Below are 21,057 nucleotides of genomic sequence, written 5' to 3'. Positions count from 1 at the left end.
TGGGGTCCAGGTGGCCACTCTTGGGGTCTGGGTGATAGGTGTGGGGTCTGGCCAGGTGTTCTTGGGGTGCAGCTGGTGGGAGAAGGGTCAGGTTGGCAGCTCTTGCAGTCCAACTGATGGGTGCAGGGTTTGGCTGGTGACTCTTGGGGTCTGGCTGGTGACTCTCAGAGTCTGGCTAGCAGGTGTAGGGTGCAGCCAGCAGCCCTTAGGAGCCAGCTGATGGGTGTAGGGTCCGGCCGGTCGTTTTTGGGGTGCAGCTGGCAGCTCTTAGCCCGCAGCTGCTGGCAGCGGGACGCGGCCAGTTGCTTTTCGGGGGCTCCCGGCAGCCGCGGGCCGGACCCTCGGGGGACGCCGGCCCCTCTCCGCGGCAGCCCGGGCCGTCGGGGCCGGGCCCGGGGCTCCCCCGCCCGCCGCTCCCAGCAGCCCGCCGGGGCCGAGGGGAGGAGCGGGCCCGGGCGGCGGCGGCGGCGGCAGCGGTGAGTGCCCGCGGCGGCGGCGCGGGGTGGGGTGGGGCGCGCCCGGGAGCCCGGGACGGCGACAGCCCCGGTCCCCGCGGCCACCGGCCGCACCTGCCTCGGAGCATCCCCCGGCGGCGGCAGGGGCGGGGGGGCCGTGGTTTTGGGGATGCCCGTCGCGGATGCGGTGCCCGGGAGGAGCGGGACGGGAGCTCCGGCAGCCCCCGGGGGGGGGGGAAGAGGGGTCCCGACCCCCGCTGGGACAGCCCCGGTGCTCCCCCGGCACCCCACGGCTGCCAACGAGGTGCGCCAGGCACCCCTAAAACATACCCCGGGCTCCGAGCAGAGACGTGAACACCCCGAAAACATCGCTGCACCGACAGCGTGGGGGCTGCAGCCGGGCTCCCCCGTCCCCGAGGGCTCCCCCGTCCCCGAGGGCTCCCCGGCCGGGCGCTGCCGGGGCCGGTTTACCGGAGTCCTCCCCGGCTCGGGGCGGCGGGCAGCGTTTCCCAGCCAGCGGCTCGGGAACGGGAGCGCTTTCCCGTGCCATCCATCATCCCCGCTGAAAGCCCATTGACGTCAACCCCCGTCCCAGCCACCCTGGTCCCCACCGCTGGGGAAACTGGGGTAGGGACCAGCGAAAGCGGGGGGTCCTGCCTGGGGACGGCTTGCCTCGGGGCCTCATCCTCGCACCGAGCAGCGCACGTAACTCCGGCACTCACCTCTCCTCCGGCTTCCCGGTGTCTCCAGCCTGTGGTTCGTACATGGATTTGACTCTGCTCGATCCGGAGAGCCCGCTCTGCCCTCCGTGGTGTTTTGGGCAGGTGCTGTGGCTGGTCCTATAGGGAAATCTGTTAAAGAACTGGTGAGGAGTGAAGCGATGCCCCGGGATGGGCAGAGGCCCCTGCGCTGCTCCCTGCTTACTATAACTGGGGTTCCAGTAAGGGGGGAGAAGCCCGAGGGCAGCGTGGGCATCGCTTGCCCCCCGCAGCGGGGAAGCACCCGAACGGGCACGGGCCTGGCCAGCCACCGCGTCTGCTGAGCTGCTGCAGAGCCATGGCTGCTCTGCGCCTCAAAATGGTCCCCAGAGCCAGGGCCACCGTGTGGGCGCTCACACCGGGCTGCGGAGTTGTCCCTGTGGGAGGTGGTGGCTGTGCCGGGCTCTGTGATGGCCAGTGCCTGCTCCCGGGGGTCTGGGAAGCATGGCGAGGGGTCTTTCAAGGCTGAGCAAAACAATTAGCCCTGGGCTGAATTGCATCACTTGGTGCACAGGGAGCATCCCGTGGGGCTGCGCTGCTTATTTCATCAGCGTGCTGAGAGCAGGAGCCTGCGGATCCCCTCGGGCCAGCAGCACCGGGATGGGCTTCGCTTGCAGCAGCGAGGCACAGCACCCCGGCACAGCACCCTGGGGCCGCCCCTCCACCGCAGGGCGAGGGGCCGCCTGCCCGAACCAGCCCTGGCACAGCCGGCTGCATCGCACGGCCCCTTCCCCGAGCAGCGGAGCAGCTGCTCCCGCGCCTCTCGCCTCCAGCCCCGATTTAGACGTGTGCCCATTTCTTTCTACATCAACACCTCTTGAAAGCCAGCCCTTCTGCTGTGCTTACGCATCCCTCCCAAAGAGCGATGTACCTTCTCCGACATCCCTTTGCGAGGGCAAACGCCCGCCGCCTCCCGCGTCCCAGCGCTGCTCTCGGCGGGCACGGCACTCCCGGGCTCTTGCTGCGTCCCCATTTCAGCCCCGTCCTCGCAGCACCGGTCACAATAACCTTTGTGGGACATGGACAGAGGATGAGGTTGCGGCATCTTGGTCTGCCCCTTGCTTGGCCCCTCGCACCCCAAATCGGGAGGCAAATCCCCAGCAGCTTTCCCTGCAGACCCCGACTCCGTCCTCCTGCTGCCCCTCGAGCTCAGCCGAGTCAGCCCGTGCGGATCGGGCCCTTTGCGGGCTTACGCCTGCTCTCGCTGCACCACGGCCCTACGGGAAGCATCGCATTGATGCAAGATGCAGTTTAAGGTTATGAAAATGCCCAGTTTTCCTGCTTATTAAAACCCAAGCCGTGCGGCACCGTCTCCTTACATCTGTTTCAATGCACGTAAAATGTTTTGTCACAGCGTCTCAAATAGCAGGGAAACAGGCTCATTTAGTAATTATTTTAAAGTGATTTAGTGCAGGATTGACAGCCCTGCTGACACACCGTGCTCGCTGCCTGCCGGGTTCAGGGGCTCCCCGCCTGCCCCGGGATGCTGTGCTGGACCGCGGAGGGATCACGGTGGGAGCCTCCCCTGGCTCCTCACCCTTCCCGCAGACGGTGGCAAAGGGACTCCCGGAGCTGGAGGTCTCTCAGCCCGCAAACAGTGAACTGCACCTACTTTAGTTGTTGGGCGGTGGAGCGATGCCAGAGCATTTGGCCTTCGCCCTGGCACGCTCGTGCATCGCCCCTTTCCCCAGCCGAGGCACGTGTGCTCCGGTGAGCAGCACCTTACCGGGAGCAGCCGCTCCAGCGCCCCGTCGGCCCGTCCTCCCGCTCTGCTGGGGACGCGGGTGCCGGTGCCGGTCCAGGACCGCTGCCCCGGCTTCTCTCGCCAGGTCAGGCGCAGACCGCGGCAGAGCGATGGGTGTTTGCCGCGGGCAGTGCCAGGCTCCCGCCATTTCTTGGCATCACTCCGGCTTACAGAAGCCTTCCTACGGCAAGCAAGTTTTCTGCTGATCCCTTAAGAAGCTTTGCTGTAATAGTGCAGCCTTAGCATTTAAAAAGCAACTTTTTCTGCAAACAGCCTGCCTTACCCCCGGCTCCTGCTGGGCTCTGGAGCGAGCTGGGACCTGGGCTGGATGCGGCCAGGCAGGGTGGATCAGACCCAGCTGGTCAGGGTCTGGGCTGCTGGCACCAAGCTGTCACGGGGCCACGTTCACCATCCTGCAGCTGGACATGGAGCTGGGAGGGGGCCACGGGGGGTGTGGGTGGGTTTGGTCACCCATCCTGGAGCTACGGGGCTGGCGGCTTGATCCCGGGGAGTCCAACACGGAGCTGTAGCGTTGGGCACCTCTGCTGCGGGCAGGCTTAAGCGGCCAGGGACAGAATATGGTCAGTACTTTGATTTGAACCCGAGGGGACTTCCGAGCTCTTTGCCCATGTGGGATACAGAGCCCCTGAAAGGCAACGCAATATTTGCTAATGCAGAAAGGGGAGGGAAAGGGGGGGCTGTTGGGTGCTGGCCACCGGTGGAAGGAAATCAGATGTTCCCTGCAAGAAGAGGAGCGCTGGTAGGAGCAGCAGAAAGCCAGAGCTGATAGCAGTCCTTCCCCTGGAGGAAGCAGCTCCATGAAATATTGATGGGATTCACACACAGCAGACGAGCGGTGTGAGCTGCATTGCAGAGCTCGGAGCCATGCAGCCGGGAAGGCAGCGGCTGCTGGGTAACGGGAAAAGCTCCTTTCCACAGCCCCTCCGTGCCGGCGGAGATCGGTACCAGCCCCGGCCCCGTCGTGGCGGTGCAAGCCCTCACTGCCCGAGCACCAGGTGAGGGGTTGGGGTCTGAGCACAGGCGATGCCATCCCTGACCCATCCCGGGGGCCACCAAAGGCCCTGGGCTGGTTTTTTCCATCCCCGCTGCCTCCCCATGGAAGTGGCCCAGTTTTTGGGGCCGCATGGCTGCAGCATCACGCTACCCAAGGCGCCTGCTCGTGCACGTCCCCAGCGAGGTCCTGCTCCCTCCCGAGCTGCCCATCACGGCCAAAAACAGCACCAGGGAGCCTGGTCCAGGCAGCACATCTGCGGGATGAGACCGGACCATCAGGGATGCCCCGGTACTTGCCGCAGTGCCATGAGCCCTCGCCTGCCGGGCAGCTAACCTGGCAAGCTGGGCTCGGCGGGAGCTGGCCGTCCCCCAGCCGCAGCCCCGCCGGGTGGCTTTTGCTCCTCTGATTCTTTTATGTTGCCTAGGAAACGACGGGATTCAGCACAGATCTGATTTAACCGAGCGGCAGACGTCACGCAGGGACATGGGGGAAAGGGACTGCATGGTCAGGGCACTGGCCCTGGGCTCCTGGTGTCTTGGAGGGGACTTAGGCCATGATCAGGCCACCAGGCAGGGGCAGACATGGGTGTCCCCAGCTCCCCCACTCGTCCCCCCACCCAGTGAAAGAGGGCCGCGAGGTGGGTGCAGGAAGATGCCGTGTTCCTGCCTGTCCCTCCCGGAGATGCTCGGTTCCCTGTCACGGTGCTCCCGGATGGATCCCGTCTGCCAGGAGCATCACTTCTGCTGGAGCTGCGGCACCCAGGCTGGCTGGAGGCGGCCATGTGCTTTGTGAATGGGGATGGCAAGGAAATCACCGTGGGCGAGGTGCGTGTGGACACAGCCGGGGTCGAGGAAGACGCACGCTGCGGCACGGGACAGTCGGTTCTTGCGTGTCACGCTGTCACTGCTGGAGAACCCCAGGCAGGGCCGCGGCTCCGGTTATCTGTCGCTCCCGGTCCATCCATGTGCAAGGAGCAGCACGGCAGCGCGGAGGAGAGCGCCCGCAGCAGAGAGGCTGTTGAGACCCAACCCGCTCCCGGGCTTGAGGCACGCCATCCCACTGCTCGTCCCAGGAGAGGTGCCGTGCGTCGCTCGGGTCGCTGGAGGAGCTGGTCTCCATGAAGCCATCTCTCAGCCCGTCGGGATGTCCCCAGGCCCCAGCATTGGCCGCTGTCACCGCCATCCCATCGGCAGGTCTGTGCAGGGGACCGAGCTCTTCACCCACGCCGCGACCACCAGCACTTCCCACCCCGGTGGAAAACCTCCAGCTGCCACAGACAGACCGGGCTGCGCGGTCGCCTTCTCGGCAAAGCCCCGTGTGCCGGAGCACTGCCGACACAAGCGGTTCTGGTGCTGCTCTGCCATCCCTCCCGGAGAGCAGCTCCGATGCTGGATGGAGTGGCTGAGCAGCTCCGGTGTCTTGTCCTCCTGCTCCCACCTGGGCAGGAGCAGCCCGGCAGGAGCATGCCACGGGATTGCCCTGTGTGCCCTCCTCCTCCTCCTCCTCCTCCCGGGCGCAGGCTTGCTAAACCTCGCTCGCACAGCATCAGGCCTTTTTCCAGGTGCACGGGCAGGGGCTGGCGTGGGCTGGAGCCCCCTCGGACGGGAGCTGCTCCCGCAGGATCCCTGAGCGCAGCCCTGGCTCGGCCCCATCCAAACTTCTCCCCTCTAAGCTCCGCTTTTCCCACAAACGGAGGGAGCCATCCTTTAATTTCAAGGTTTCTATTTCCCATGGAGATTGTGCAGGAGGATTAACGCTGTGCCTCCAGCATGTTTCAGCCAGAATATAACTTTTATAACCTGCCTGAGCAATGAGATGCGTAACTCCAGTAGCTGGAGTTGCAAGTTCTCAGCTCATGTGCACTGAATTATACTTCTTGCCGGGCAATTAAATTTATATGAGCAACTGCCTATCAAACCTGAAGCAATTAATTAGAATTAAGTACTTTTAGGGGAAACAAGCCCTTGCCTTATTTCCCAGTACAAGGAGGAGCACGTGCTTGTGAGCTGGGCCGCCGTGGCTTGCCCCAGCGTGTTGTGCCCTGCTCAGGACTGGCAGGGCCTTGTAGCAGGAGCTCTAACAAGCTTTTCTTTCCCCAAAAGTGCTGATTTTAGGGCCTACCTGCTCCAGACGTCAGCAGCATTTCAGTACTCTCCCTCCAGGCTGGAGGCAGCCCCAGCACGAGGGGCCGGGGCAGCCTGGGGGCAAGAGGACCTGCTGCCCCGCTGCCGGGGCTTTTCAGCCCCGTCTCTCCCAGGGACACCCACCCTGGGGGCTTCCAGGGAGCCGACAGCCCCCAAAATCCCTCTGCCCCCTTCCCCAGTGAGGCAGCATCCCAGCCAGCCCCACCGCCTGGTGCTCATTTATCACCTCCCTCCTCCTCTCCCCACCCGCCCTCAGGGGCTGTTCCCCACCTGCGTGGGGGCACCCACCGGGCTCCTCCCTCCTTCCCCAGAGCCTTTGTCAAAGCACCCAGTTTTTCCCATCAATATTTTGCCCCCCATTTCTGTCTCAGGGGGATATTGGGGGCCAGGGCTCCCTCGCAGCCCCGCGTTGTTCCTCGCCACATGCGGCCCCCGACACCGTCCGGTGAGCGGGATGCACCGGCAGCGGGACCGTACGGTCCTGTCGGCTCCCCGGGCTCGCCCGTGACCCCCCACCCTCTGTGCCACCTCGCTCCCCACTTTTCCCAGCTCCGGCGTCCCCTGGCAGGTCCGTGACGCCTGGCTTGGGAGATGCAGCGGGCTCATCGGGCACCCAAAACCTGGCACAGGGATGCCCCCAGCCCCGCCGAGGCGCATCCCACCCCGCTGGACCGCTCTGCCCCTGCTTGGGGCTGGGAGGAGAACTGGGTCAGCGATGTAACCATGGAGATGCTGAAGGAGATGCTGAAGCAGCGCCGGCACAGCCCCGCTCTCCAGAACCCTTTAAAGATTAACCAGACCCGTCACCCTCCGTCTCCAGCCGGGGATGGGGCTGGGGGGCTGAGCCTCCTCGGCGGGGAGAGCGGGGCCGGCGCTGCCCAGTCCTCCTCCACCGGCGCAGGGCGGTAAGATGCCTCCGTCTCCTCTTTTTCTTCGGGGTGCCAGTGTGGGGAGCGCAGGGCTCGGCCCCGGTAGCCTCATTGGGGCTCCTGCGCCACAGCAGCGATTGAAATGCAACAGGGAACCCATTTTCCCGCTGGTCGTGCTCGTCTGTGCGTTGTGCATCGGTGCCGGGCGCTGGCTGCGTGTCCACCGAGCAGCGGAGCAGCCGGGGGGATGCTACAGCCATGACACCTCTCCTGGCTGCTCAGCCGGTGCCCGGTGGCTCCATGCATCCCGCAGCCATCCCAGCTGGCCGGGAAACCGGGGCTGGTTCGCTGGAGAACTTCTCGGCACTCGTGGTGGTTGTTGTCGGTTCCCGCAAGGACGGTGCGTGGCGGCGGTAAGCGCTGGCGGGGGCTGCGGGCGCTGCCCCCCACCCCGGCGGCTCGGGGCTGTGCTTCCATGGCAGGGAAGGAGGGGGCTTGCATGCGATCCAGCCGCTGCTGCAGCTGTGCGTTGGCTTGTTCTGAAAATCCCGGTGTTTTGCAATATAGAGAATAAATAAAATACAGAGCGGGGGGTGAAGGGAAACCTGGTGCCGTTCCCACAGCCCCCACCCGCTGCTGGGGAAAGGGAGCCGGGGAGAGGCAGCACCAGGGCTGCCTGTGCCGGCCAAGGATGCTGTTGCGGTGCCGAGGCCGGCTCGGCGGTGGGAGCTGTGGGCGCCGGTGCTCTTGGTGCTTGGGCATGGTCTCCGGCCGAGCTCGGCTCAGCAACAAGCGCCAGGCACCTCCCCGATCTCCCCATCCTGCACCCACTCCCGCAGAGGCCAGGAGCAGATTGTGAAAATAGATAAGGGGTAAAATTACAGGCGGGATAAAGAAAATCCTTCCTTTGGGCTGAGGAGCGTGCGCTCCCCTTCCTTTGCGGTGGATTATCCCTGTGTGTGTTGCATTGGAAATGATCCCATTAGCGCTGTGCTCTCCTGATCTAATTTGCTTCCACCAGAGCCCGGAGCTTTCCTGGCGGCTGAAGCGCCGAGCGGGGAAAACAGCAGCAGGAGCCTTTTGTGTGTCCCTGGCCATGGAAATAACAGGGCTTGGTTGTGCCCCAGCCCTTCTTGCCCGTAACGCCGCGTGGAGAGGCCTGGGCTGGGCGCTGCGCCCAGCTGAGCCCTCGTGCGAAGGGACGTGCGGTTGTTTAGACACAGACTAACATCGGGTTTGCAGCTGGGGAAACTGAGGCACGGGGAAGGGGAGCGGCGTGCGACCGAGGGTGCGCTGGGGCTGCGGCTGGGGAAGCGGTTGGGATCCATTCCTTGCGGCAGGCGCTTCCGAAGAGAAACCCAAGCCCTTGCGAGCAGCCACAGCGGGTTTGGAGCCCAGAGAGCGGCGGGTGACGTTGGAAAATGCTCACCCTAAAGGTCCCAAAGGTCCCAAAGGTCCCAAAGGTTGTGGCTCGGCCCCGACCCCTCCTCGAGCAGACGCTGAGCGTAGGGTGAGCGCTGCTGGCTGCTCTCCCCTCTCTCGCTTCCCATCGGCACGTGGCCATGCCGGGGCAGCTCCGGGCCGCGGAGCTGGTGCTCGCCCGGTGCCGATGGCTTTATCCAAGGGGCGTGAGCGCTCGTGCAAGCGTCTGTTCATCAGCAAAGGCAGAAAAATCCCACGTGCACACGCGTACACGAGGGGAAGCGCGTGCTACGGTTGTGGCGCACCCCAAATCTTGCCAAACGCAAGCGGCCGTGCCGGGGTCCCGCTCAGCGGCAAGCGGTGCTGGGCGCGAGGAGTGGAGGGTGAAATCGGTGGGTCACTGCCACGCGCTCGCCGAGGGAGCCTGGGCAGAGCAGGGGAGGAAAACACCAGCCAGAAGGGAAGCGTGGGACGCCTGCAGCTCTCTGGGAGCTCCTTCATGATATTAATGACTAATCGCCCACTTGGCCCTGTTTCTGTCCCTTCTGTAATTGGTAAATCCACAAGTTCAGCGGTGCTGGAGCCGAGCCCACGGCTCCCATCATGTCTCGGCCCAACCGTGCCCCTGCAAAACTCCTTCCCCCGCTGGCAGCGGGCAGCAGAAGCCCCCCGCCTTGCCCCGCTCCTCCGTTCTTGGCCATAACTTATCCTCCACGTTTGTGGCCGTCTCTCTCTCATGAAAGAGAAATATTTTTCCAGGCGCTGCCTCCATCCATTATCATAAAGTGGCTTCACTTGGCCTGGAGTTAATAATTCACCTTTCCTTGGAAGATGGATGCTCCCGTCCCGCTGGAGTTTAAATATTCATGGGGAAGGGAAGGCAGCAACCGCTGCGCCGAGTGGGAGGTCTGGCAGCCGCGTCGCAGCCTCTGCCGCCGGCGAACGCCCCGGTCCCCGGCAGCGTGGCACCCCGGCACCCTCGGCACATCTGCGGGGCCCCTCCAGGCACCGTCTGCTGCCGGGGCGTCACGGTGGGCCCCAGCAGCAGCCCGGTGTGGTTTGCTGGGCTGGGGCTGGATCCAGCCCCCGTGGCAGGCAGCCATCTCGGGGTGGAGCAGAGGCACGCCCGGAGCAGCACCTAGGGATGCTGCAGCCGGGATTCGGAGAAGGAGATGCACGGGAGGAACTTTGCCGGTTGTGATTTCACCTGGACGCCTTCAGCAGGGGTGGACGGGGCTGTCCCCAAGCCCCAGGGTCCCCTCCTGCTCCCAAGCTGGGTGCGTTGGTGATGCACCGAGCCCTCTGCCCACCGGTGGGTCTCTCCTGGCCGTCAGGGGCTGCCCGGCTGCCCTAGGGTGCCGGGGCAGGGCTGGTGGGTACACGGGGGTCCTGCACCCCTTCCCTCGCCGCACCCTGCGCCAGCCCCTGCCCCACGGGTGGGAAAAAACGGTCCTGCTGCGTTGTGCCACCTGAATTTCATGGCTTTGTAAGTGCCTCAGGGGACCGTGCATCCCCGTGGGGCTGCTCTGGGTGGGAGCGCGGTGACATGGGCAGTGCCATCGCCCAGCATTGCTGGCCTTGACGCGTCCCCTGGCTTCCCCCCGCAGCTGATCCCACCCAGCAGAGCCGGGGCTGGCGAGCGCGCGAGCGGCTGACCATGTTCAACGGGGATGCCAGCTCCTCGGCGGCCAGGAATGTCATCCGTAGCTCCAGCATCAGCGGCGAGATGTACAACATCGAGAAGAGCGCGCGGGGCAGCGCCGACTCCGTCACCATGACCGCCAGCAAGAAGAGGCGCTCCAGCCTGGGCGCCAAGATGGTGGCCATCGTGGGGCTGTCCCAGTGGAGCAAGAGCACGCTGCAGCTCAACCAGACCGGTGAGCTGCCGCGGCCCCCCGCCACTGCCGGCCCCCCTTTGCTTCTAGGAGAGCTGCACGCTCCTGTCTGCCCAAAGCAATGCTCTAGCTGCCCGTGTCTGACAAAGACACCTAAAAAAGCCCGTTGTACATCCCCCCCCGGCACACCGGCGCTTCTCCAGGTGCCGAAACCCTTTGCAACCCCGAGGCGGGGACGTTGCCGGAGGTCTGCCAGCGCAGGGGGTCTGGGCTGAGCGTCCCCCCCAGTAACGGCCAGTCCCAGCTGCAGGGCTGGGAGGGAGGGAACTTGGAGAAAGGACTTGTCAAATGGTCTGGCTCTGGGAAATATTTAAATGCTTAAAATAGCTTTTTAAAAGGCGGGGGAAGCAAAAAGCTCATTTTAGTGCAGCCTTTTTCTCTAGTTATTGCTTTTTTATTCTGGTTCTTGTTGGCATTTCGTGATTCGGGAGATGTTCTATAAGGAGAGGAGTTAATTTGGAGCCCTCCAGCCCTGCACATCGAGGTGTTTCTGAAGGGGTATAATTATCCCCAAAAGCCAAGCAAAAATTGCCGGAGCCGGGCAGAACCGCGCCTGGGGACGGCAGGACCGGGGCCCTCCCGGCTGCCGGTGCCCAGGTGAGCAGCGCCCGCTCCGGGGGTGCTGCCGGGATCAGGCCAACACCTCCACGGCGGCAGCCCCGAATTGCCAAGACAAACCTGGCTCCCCCGGGAGCAGCGGTGGCGTGGTGCTGGGACACGCATGCTCGCGGGGCTGCCGGCGATGCTGGGGGGGATGCTCGGGCCACGCTCCTCCTTCTGCCATCTGCCACCGCCTGGGACGCGTGGCGGCGGGGACGGTGTAACCACGCGGAGAAAGGGAGACTTCGCCGACCAGACTGGGACTGGGTCCCTGCGGCACAGGGACATGGGCACATGTCGAGGGGGCCCCGGGGATTTTGGAGGCCGGGAGGTGGCTCTGCAGCAGCACAGGCCAGGCGGCTGGGATGGTGTCAGCACATGTGAGCTGAGCCTGGCAGGTCTCAGCACGTGGGGGTGATGACTGAGGTGCAGGTGGGCTCGCAGCCACGCGAAGGCACGATGGCATCGGTGCTGAGTGAAGGCTGCAGAGACACGGGGCTGGGACACGGCGAGCACGGGCACCCCATGGCTTTCCCAGCACGGTGCGAGTGGCACCGGGACGCGTGCCCGTGCGGGGCCCTGCAAGCTTTCATCCCCAGGGAAAGGCTGCATAAATCGCGATGGATAACGTACCGAAGGTGGGGAGCAGCACATGGGCAGGCTCCGGCTGTGCCTGGCACCCCGGTTCTTCCGTCGGGTTTGACGCCCGTCCCGCAGGAGGGTCCCGAGGCAGCGAGCGCTTCCCCGGCTCACCCCCTGTCTCGGCTTCCAGAGGGCGGCCCCAAAAAGCTGCGCAGCAACATTCGGAGGAGCACGGAGACCGGCATCGCGGTGGAGATGAGGACCAGGTTCACCCGGCAAGGCAGCCGGGAGTCCACCGACGGCAGCACCAACAGCAACAGCTCCGACGGCACGTAAGGCACCGCGGGGTGGCACGGGGGGACGGGCGCTGGGGCTGGGCACCCTCCCTGTGCTCCTGGGGGATCGCTCCTGAGACCCGGCAGCCCGATGCTCCACGAAAGCCCTTTGCTCTCCCCGGCGCAGGTTCATCTTCCCCACGACCCGGCTGGGCGCCGAGAGCCAGTTCAGCGACTTCCTCGACGGGCTGGGGCCGGGCCAGCTGGTGGGGCGGCAAACGCTGGCCACCCCGCCGATGGGTGAGTGCCGGCCGCGGGGGGTCCCTGCCCGGGGAGGTGGGTGCTGGCTGTGCAAGAGGACGCTCCAGCAAGGGGGAAGGGGCTGCGGGGCGGAGAGGGGCCGTGTGCTCCTGCGCAGGGCACCGGCTCGGGGCACAGGCTCCATCCCAGCAGCGTCCCTCGCTGCTAAGCACGTGCTGGGCGGGTGCATGGCTTGCAGGTGCTCTGGCCTCGCCCCGCTGCTCCCGCTGCCGGCTCCGCGAGGAGAGGGAACGTCCCCCGTCAGGGCTCAGGGCAGGACACCCGTGGGGGAAGCAGCAGCTCTGCCTTTCCCCAGGGTCTCTTCTGCCCCTCTGCTGCGCATCAGCTCCTCCGAGCATCCCGCCGCAGAGGGGACCCAACAAAACTGCGTTTTGTTCCATTTTTCCCTTTTACATCCAAAATGGCTATAGAAAGTCACACCCTAAGGCTGAATTTCCAGCCAGCAGCAGCGTGTCCCTGGCTGCTCCGAGGGCACACCAAGGTGTCTGCCCCATGTCCTGCTGAGGGGCCGGAGCTGCCGGGAATGGGGAGAGCTGCCCCGGGGGGGCCACAGTAACCAGGGTCCCCCGTCCCCGCAGCACAGGGACCTGGTCCTGCTGGCCCCACATAAACCCCCGGTGGGAGGGCAGGGCAGGGCAGGGGCAGTTGGACCCCTTTGGGTTTGCTGACCTTCCCCGGGAGGGGACACCACCGGCTTCCCTTGGGGTGAGGTCCCGCAGTGCCCGCGGCACGCCGAATCCCTACGGCTCCTGCTGTTCCCCCGCCGCGGCATCAGCTCGTTCCTCTCCCGCCGGCCGGTTCCTCGCGCAGCCCCTGGTGCTGGCCCTGACTTGCTGTTAAAATGCCAAGTGTGTTTTGAGAACATCCAGGTTCATCTCGCTCCTATTAAACCCCGCTGGGACGTCAGCTCGCCCCTTCCCCGTCCCCACTCCCCTCCCCGGGGCCACAAGGCAGCGAGCGACGGGGACCCGCCAGCCAAGGGACGTACGTACGTACGAGCGGGACAGCGTAAGTGGGAGAACAACTTCACACCGAGCTCAAGAGGCGCCCGGCCACGTTTTTTCCTGCAGGTGCCCCTCCGCAGGGAGCGGGGAAGGACCCCAGTGAAGTGCCCTGGTGGGTGCTGGCCCCGGTGGGGTGCTCAGCCACCGACCCCTCCTGTCCCAGACTCTCCAGCTCTTCCCGGGGTCTCGCCTGCCCCTGGGCTGAGGGTATTGCCTGGCCAAGGCACAGCCCCGGTTAATCCCAGCCCCTTTTCCCATCACGAGGGAAAAAATCCCCCTGCAAGGCTGCTGTGGGATGGAGCTGGCAGGGAGGGTGGGGAGGAGGTGGCTGCCACCCGGTTCTCTCCTCGCTGCTCAAATCCAAGCGTCTTCCATCAGCTCGGCTTTGTCCTTCCTCCAAATTGACAATAAATCACGCACCCAGTGGTGGGATGCTCGGTGGGCTTGAGCGCTGGGTGCTGAGGATGGGGAGCAGGCGGCGGTGTGGGGGTGCCGAGGCTGCCAGCCCCGGAGCTGACATCTCCCACCTGCTTTTTGGCAGCACCAAAAGGGAGAGCTGCTGGGGACCAGCCCGGCTGCGGCCGTCCCTGGTGGGAGGTGGCCATCGGGGAGGGTGCTGAGCCTGTCTCGTCCCTCCGCCTAGGTGATGTCCACGTTGGTATGGCTGACCGGAACGGGCAGCTGGAGGTGGAGGTGATCCAGGCAAGGGGACTTATCCCGAAGATGGGCTCCAAGTCCGTCCCTGGTAGGTGGCTGGAGAGGGAGGGTTCGGGGACGGAGGGGGAGCGATGGGGCCGGGCGCTGTGCAGGGACCATGACGGGAGCCTGCTCCGGGTCAGTGTTTCTTGCCCGTTTGCCAACACAGCCACCTACGTGAAAGTTTACCTGCTGGAGAACGGCGTCTGCCTGGCCAAGAAGAAGACCAAGGTGGTGAAGAAAACCTGCGACCCGTCGTACCAGCAGCCTCTGCTCTTCGAGGAGAGCCCCCAGGGCAAAGTCCTGCAGGTGACTACTCCCCGCACGGACACTTGGGGACGGGGAGGGAATAGGGGAGCAAGGACAGGGCACAGACACCGAGCATCCTCACTGCTGTCCTTCAGACCGTAGCCTCCCCATCCCGATCATGGCGGGTCCTTCCCAGCCAGGCACGCTAAGTTTGCCGAGTTTTCCCCAAAACTCCCAGCCGGCGAGCGGGGCAGCTCCCCTAACGCCGTCTCCGCTCCGCAGGTGATCGTCTGGGGAGATTACGGGCGCATGGACCACAAGTGCTTCATGGGGATGGCCCAGATCGTCTTGGAGGAGCTCGATCTCTCCAGCGCGGTCACGGGCTGGTACAAACTCTTCCCCACCTCCTCGCTGGCCGACTCCAGCATCGGACCTCTGACGCGCCGCCTCTCCCAGTCCTCCCTGGAGAGCTCCACCAGCCCCTCCTGCCCGTAGGCGGCAGGTTGGTGGGAGAGGCCGGGAGGGGAAAGGAGACGTCCTGACCTACCAAAACTGTTAGTGGATAGCTGTAAATATCCTGTCCTTTTTTTTTCTTTTTTTTTTTTTTTTTTTAAAAAATCTCCTTCCCGAAACAAACCTGCTCTCGAGACGCCCCTCCCCGAGCACGCGTCCCGGCGCGCAGAGGGGGACGTTGGAGAGGGAGCGAGGGCCGTGCGTTTTGAGGCAGGGGGAAGGAAAAGCAAAGAAAAAAACCAAACCAACCCTACCGTGAGGCAGACCGAGGGCCGCGACTGCCGACCGATCCCGAGACTGTTACCGCGCCTCGTCCCATCGCCCCGGCAGAAAGGAATCGAAGCGACGCGTTTCTCTCCTGACCGCCCCGTGAGAGCATCAGGTCTGAGTCGTTCAGCGCCGCTGCAAGCAGCATGCAGACGAGGTTTCTTTTCCTTCGATTTCATTTCCTTGCCTCTGAGGAAAAGGTAGCTTTTCAAAGAGAAAAACCTCAGAAATAATCCAACTCAGCACTATTTTTTTTTTTTTTTTTTCAAGGAATGTAGCATCTTCTATTATGTAGCTTGCCACGTGCTAGCAACACACTCACTCTCTGCAATATCTAAGAGACTCCGGATCGCCCGGAAACATCTGCCCGTCACTTCCCCTTTGTTCGTTTTCTGACACAAATCCTGCGACACTGAGCAAGCACTTCTGGTGGCCATTTTTCTTGGTTTTTTTTTTTTTTTCTGTTTGTTTGTTTTGGTAGCACGTAGCCTGTGACCAGTGACATTGCCAAAGCGAGAGAGAACAGAAAAAGGTGCACTCACCTCACCTAAGCATACGCTGGTCTTATCCTCGTGTTTCACCACTGACCGTGGTCTTGTACAGCCAAAGCAAGACCCAAAATAGAAACTCTGTGATGCCTCGCGTGAAAATTCGAGTCAGGAGAAGGTGACGCGACGGAGCAGGAGTACCGTGGTGCTGGTTGATCGTCTGGCTCCCAGCCCCTCCATCCCACGAGGGCCAGCTCGAGGTCTGGGCTCCGGGACGCTCTCCTGGGCTCCGGGACGCTCTCCTGGGCTCCGGGACGCTCTCCTCGGGTCTGGGACGCTCTCCTCGACACTTGAATTTCAGGTAGGAGCGGAGGGTTTGCCAGACCCCGCGGCAGGACGCACCTTTCTCTAACTCTCGACTTGTTGGTACGCTACAGGGGAACATCTCAACAGCATCTTCTGCTGATCTGGAATTCGGGTGACTGAGAGGTTACGAACAAAGGACTAGATGCTTTGAATTTATTATCAGGATGAGTGTTTTGGGTTTTTTGTTTGTATGTTTTTGTTTGTTTGTTTTTAAAGCAGCATTTTGGTTCCCCCTGAGGGACCAGTTCTTGTAGCAAAACCGAGAATTACGGAAGCTTTTTTTGAAGGTGCCTAATGAAATTTGCTGAAAATACTCAGGGGAGACACCACTAGAAACTCTGGTTTCTTCATAAAATATACTTAACACAATGACTGTCCTGAAGGATCAGTTTCCAAAAGAGAGAAAAAAAAAAAAACCAACACACCAAAAGATGAGCAGTCTTGAGACTGGAAGAGGACAAAAGGTTAATGGGGAATTTCCACCGACCAGATGGCTCTGACCTTCAGTCTTTAACACGAATCAACCCACAGCACAGTTGGGATTTTTTACAATTATTTATTGGCAAAGCAGAGAATTTCACAATGCACAGAGCACAACAAAACCAACCCGTGGTTCTCCTGGTGACGCCAGGAACGGTGAACCCGCTCCAACCTGTTGCCACAACGGAACAAAACCAAACCTGACGGAAAGGACTGTTGCGATGAAGCTGTCCCCTCCACAAACCCAAAACCGGGGGTCAGCAAAACTCCACTGCTCGGTGGCTGGTTTACCCGACACCGCCGTGATTTTTGCGACATCGTGTCACGGAATTTCAGCTGCTATCGCAGACTTTGGATCTTTACCAAACAAAAATCACTGTAGACCTCTGAGAAGAGAGCAGGCTGGATGCTGCGGACAGGGGATGGAGAGGACTCTGCTTCCAGGCCCCAGCGCCTGCCTTGTAAAAGATTAAATCCTCGTCTGCTGGAGCGGTAAGTGCTTTTTCAAGCAATACGCACCGATTTCTGAGCTCCTGCTAAATGGCGACGTACAGGACCGTGGGACGCAGGGACAGTCCGAGGCGGTTTGAGGAAGCAAACTCGGTGCCCTGACGACTGAAACAGGAATAAACAATGCTTTGAACACGACGTTCCTTCCAGAGCACGAAGCAGTTATATGAGGTCAACGACGCCTGGATGAGCCTAAACTGTCTCTGCCCTGGCGTGCTGGATTTTTGAATATACGTGAGGGAAGGCATCTTAAGAGGAAAAGCTTTCTGCTCCTTCAAGCTAACGTTATTTGCTTTTGCTTTACCAGCTCTATTTCAACGGAAAAAAGACAAATCTGCCTGTGGTGGGACAATAACCACGTCCGCAGGGAAGTGGAACAGCAGCGCGGGCAGAGCAGGGAGCTCTGCGGGTGTTTTCTGCTCGCCGGTGTGCAGACAGCATCGCCCCTTCCCGCACAGAGCTGGCCGTCACGCTCTCCGGCGAGTCGCAGAGCAACGTAACGCTTTTCTTGAGATAGAGGAGAGAAGCGGACGAAGAGCAGCGGGAACACCGGGACAGCCGGGCACGCACCCACAGCCGCTGATGCCCGAGGTCTGGCAAAAGGCTCACCGGTTCCGCGCCAGTTAAAAAACCTGCCCTGGCTGGCACGTGGAAAATCCAGAGAAAAGAACCATCTTCTGGAAGGCACGCCTGGGTACTCCAGGGAACATGGAAAACCCAAAGACTTCGGTTTATATCTTATCGTCGATAGCCTGAGGACGCATTGGTGGATAACAGAGCTAATGTCAGAACAAACTGCGCCCCAGTTCCTCCTCAGCGGTGTATCCTCCTTTGCTGCAACGCGATGGAAACGATTCGTCCTGCTCATGGAGCCCGGCAAGCCGGAGCCACCACGCCAGTGACTTCAAATCTTTGTCACTCACTCGACAAACTGAAACCCATCAAAACCTTAACTTCTTCACTTTGAGCACTACGCGTCCAGTCCCCCCAGGGGCTTCCCCCCTTCCCTGGGGAAGCATCTGGCTCAGGACCCACCTTACACTCGTGTGGAAAAACTAAAACGGGAGAAGAGACCGAAGCGTGCCACGTTTACAGGGCAACATCAGCTCCCTCTCATGTCTGCGTGCACGAGACCACATGTCGGATGTTTTCCCTCCTCCAACAACAAGAACAACAAAGCCAAGACGCCCAGCTGCTTTCTACACGCGACACACCAAAAAAACCACAAGCTTCTGGACTCCAGGGTTTTTTTCTGGAGGAATGTTTTATTGCAAAGGGCATTTTTTTTTTTTATGTACTATATGATTTGCAAAAGGTGGCTGCACTGACTAGGTATTATGCATTAGATTATTTCCTCCCTTTCCTCTGCCTTCCATCAGGAAAGGAAATTCAAACCGTTCGACTTTCCAGATATTTTCCCCTAGAAAGAATAATTAATATTAAACTGAGTCAGCTTTGCAGCCCGGTTTATACCCAGCACTCCCAGCAGTGAGTGAGCAGCAAGCAGCACCCACACACAGAAGACCTCACCACAGCACAGCTGACGGTAGATGCCGGTGTCAGAATCAAGGCACCCTACTTGAGTAACGAGGGTGGATTTTGCCAAATAGCCTTGAAATGATACTTAAACATCCCCTAAACGCTAGTAGAAACAGCGTCTCGGCCACGCAGCAAACCACAGAAAACACTCCATGATTTCATGCCCAGGCCTAAGTTATCCCTGGGTTTTCTACAAGCCTGGAATGGGCTTTATTTGCCAAAGCTGAGTGACTGAAAATTTTCTAGGGTACCAGAAAGTGGGCCAGGCTTCTGGGCTCCATCAGGAATTAGCTCCTGTTTCATCAGCGTCCTGGACTGTTGAAAGCATGGGGGGAGGACGCTTAGGCGTAGTTTTCCTGAAATCAAGTGAGATACAGAACCAATTACCTGGCCAGCGATCAGAAAACCGAACCTATTAAGTGGCTTTGGAAAATGCCACAGAGCAACCGAGACGGTGGGAAGCATTCCCTCCACAGCTGCCTTTTCCAGCTCTTAAAACCTTTTCTTCAGAAGCAGTTACAGATGTAGCTCTCGATTGCAAATACGAGACCAGAATTTCCTACAGGAGTGGGATCGGGATTCCCTTCGCCGATAGGGAATCACTTCTGTTCCCCGTCTTACACGACTGCTCTAGCAGCGATGAGACTTGAAAAGTCAAGCCTGTATCTGTACGTGCTTGCGCACATCGGTGCACGTGAGCGGAGTTAACACATTTAAATACCTTTGCTTGTTTAAGTGGGCTTGCAAATACTCAGCAGCAGTAAGGACAATTTAAGGGTCTTTACTGGTAGAAGACCATTTACAAAAACAGCACCGGTGATGCTTTTTCAGGCCTGAAGAGTCCACCTTCTATTTTCTTCCAGTTGACTCAGACGCTTCTTCCCAGATTGATGTGAAACGCTTGGACAACGCACATCTGTAAGCTTCCTTAAGGGTGTGCATTTGGTTACTGATTTGGAAAATAACTGCATTTTAAAGGTCAAGGAACGGTGTTCAGGCACCATTCTTCTCGATGGCTGAATTCAAAGTCTAAATGTGTTTTGCATCACAGATGGAAAAAGATATTAAGAGCTCTCTCTGCTTTCCTTTGGGTTTTCATGCCTCCAAACAGATCTGTAAAATTCCCTTCAGTAAACACAAGGTTTGCATCCCGTGATGTGCCAAAGGCATGAGGGCCCGCTCCAATGTTTCTCTAGCAAAGCTGTTTCAACTGGAAGTCTTCCTTCTACTTCGTGTTCACAAGCAGAGAAAACACCCCAACCCTTGGCTGGTTGTTAGAGGTGCACGAGTTATGTTTATGAGCTACGCAGAAGGTTGAAAGGCTGCAGAAAAGACTCCCTATGGAAAAAGAAGTGTCTGCAATCAGCATTGGAACTGGTGGGGTAAGGATGTGCTACGTGCAACGCAGCTGAAGTTGGACAAAACCGACTCGCTGACCAGATGTGACAATAACGCTCACCTTAACTGAGCTGGTCCGTATTTGGGGAAGATGAAGGTTTTAAAAGTAGACTTGGAAAAAATGTACAGTAAAGGGCCTAAGTGTTTGTCTTGCTGTCTGAATAACCGCCACACTGTTTAACCCCGATCATCTGCCTCGGGCACAGACACCAGAACGGAGCGCAGCAGCATCGAGGAATCCAGGAGAGCGCGGCTTGGTTCAGCAGCTGCCACCGAGACCCAAGAGCTGGGGTGACCACTGTGCCTGTCTGCAGCTCCGGTTATTGGTATACCTCATTCTGTTTTGTTTTTCAACCCCCTTTTTTTTCCCCTCTTTTTTTTAAGAACCAGCGCTTAGTGCACTCTATCACATTCAGGTTATTTTTCGTTGTAACTGTGCAATGAAGAGCAATTATATCGGGTGTGCGTTTACCACCTGCTCCCATGCTGGCTCCTGCGAGCCCAACCTCTGCTTCGTTTAGCACTTGCACTATTGATTGCTGAGCTGGAGGGCAAGGCAAGCAAGAGGCCAGGGCGCTTCTCTGGAGGGAGGGACGATCCGGCTGGACAGCAGCTATCCCCCTCTCATCTCTCCTGCTAAAAAGCACGTAGATACACAGCGCTCCAAAGGCTGCCCCTTAGCCCGACGCAGGCGGGTGTTTGCAGCCCTGCTCCCCTCCCGGTCCTCCCCTCCCGCAAAGGGCCGGCGAGGAGGCGAGCATCTCGGCTGTGACGAGCTGAGGACAGGGCTGCTGCTCTTGGAGGAGCAGCAAACCCTCGCTGAAGCTTTTGCCTGTGGTGTGGATGGAGAGGGGGAGCGTCAGAAGTAGGCAGAGAGGGTGTCCCTCCGGCGGGAGGACAGGTATCGAACACCGATCCCGTTCCCTAACAGGATCGCTGTCTGTACATAGCTGCTAGATCCCAGTGCTCGCGGAAAAAAAAGGGAGCTTTGCCCTAACCCTTGCAGTGCGAACTGTGAAGCAGTGCTTGATCTCAGAGGGCCTCTGGATGGAGCAGCACCCCCCTCCTCGTACCCAGCTGGCCAGGGATGCCTCGTGAATGTTAGCACTTTGAAGTTGGTGGCCTTGTTTTCTTAAAAGGGCTTGATCTTTTCATGCAGTTAAAACTAAATAATCTTCCCCATCATGTTGTCCTACTCCCCACCTCAAAATTAAGCGATGAACAAGCACTTGGGCAATTGAAGATATTGTCCAGGACTCAAGAATCTGTCATTAATCTCAGAAGTTTATACCTCAAATATAAAAACATATACATCTGTCTTAGTAACACCACTTCGTAAAGTAGCAGCTCCAAGTTTGAATTGAACTTTGTCCTTGAATTTGATTACTAACGGCACCAGGAAAAAAACCAAACCCACATAAGCACACAGAGAAAAGCACCAATGAATTTTTTAGAAGCACTCAAACC

The 21,057-nt window shown here is 60.2% G+C and overlaps 1 protein-coding gene across 1 annotated transcript; it reads left to right on the top strand.

Moving 5' to 3' along the window:
* Nucleotides 1-10,064: 10,064 nt before the first annotated feature.
* On the top strand, nt 10,065-14,524 carry RIMS3 (regulating synaptic membrane exocytosis 3; the record flags this gene model as incomplete). Its single annotated transcript, XM_082329390.1, has 6 exons — nt 10,065-10,284; nt 11,675-11,816; nt 11,947-12,059; nt 13,728-13,829; nt 13,950-14,089; nt 14,312-14,524. 6 exons carry the CDS (start codon nt 10,065-10,067, stop codon nt 14,522-14,524), a joined length of 930 nt encoding a protein of 309 aa, XP_082185516.1.
* Nucleotides 14,525-21,057: the final 6,533 nt, after the last annotated feature.

This window comes from Platalea leucorodia, assembly GCF_965183815.1.
Source record: "Platalea leucorodia genome assembly, chromosome: 18".
Taxonomy (NCBI): Eukaryota; Metazoa; Chordata; class Aves; order Pelecaniformes; family Threskiornithidae; genus Platalea; species Platalea leucorodia.
Note: the sequence above shows the minus strand (reverse complement) of the source record. Positions and strands in the feature narration are given on the sequence as shown.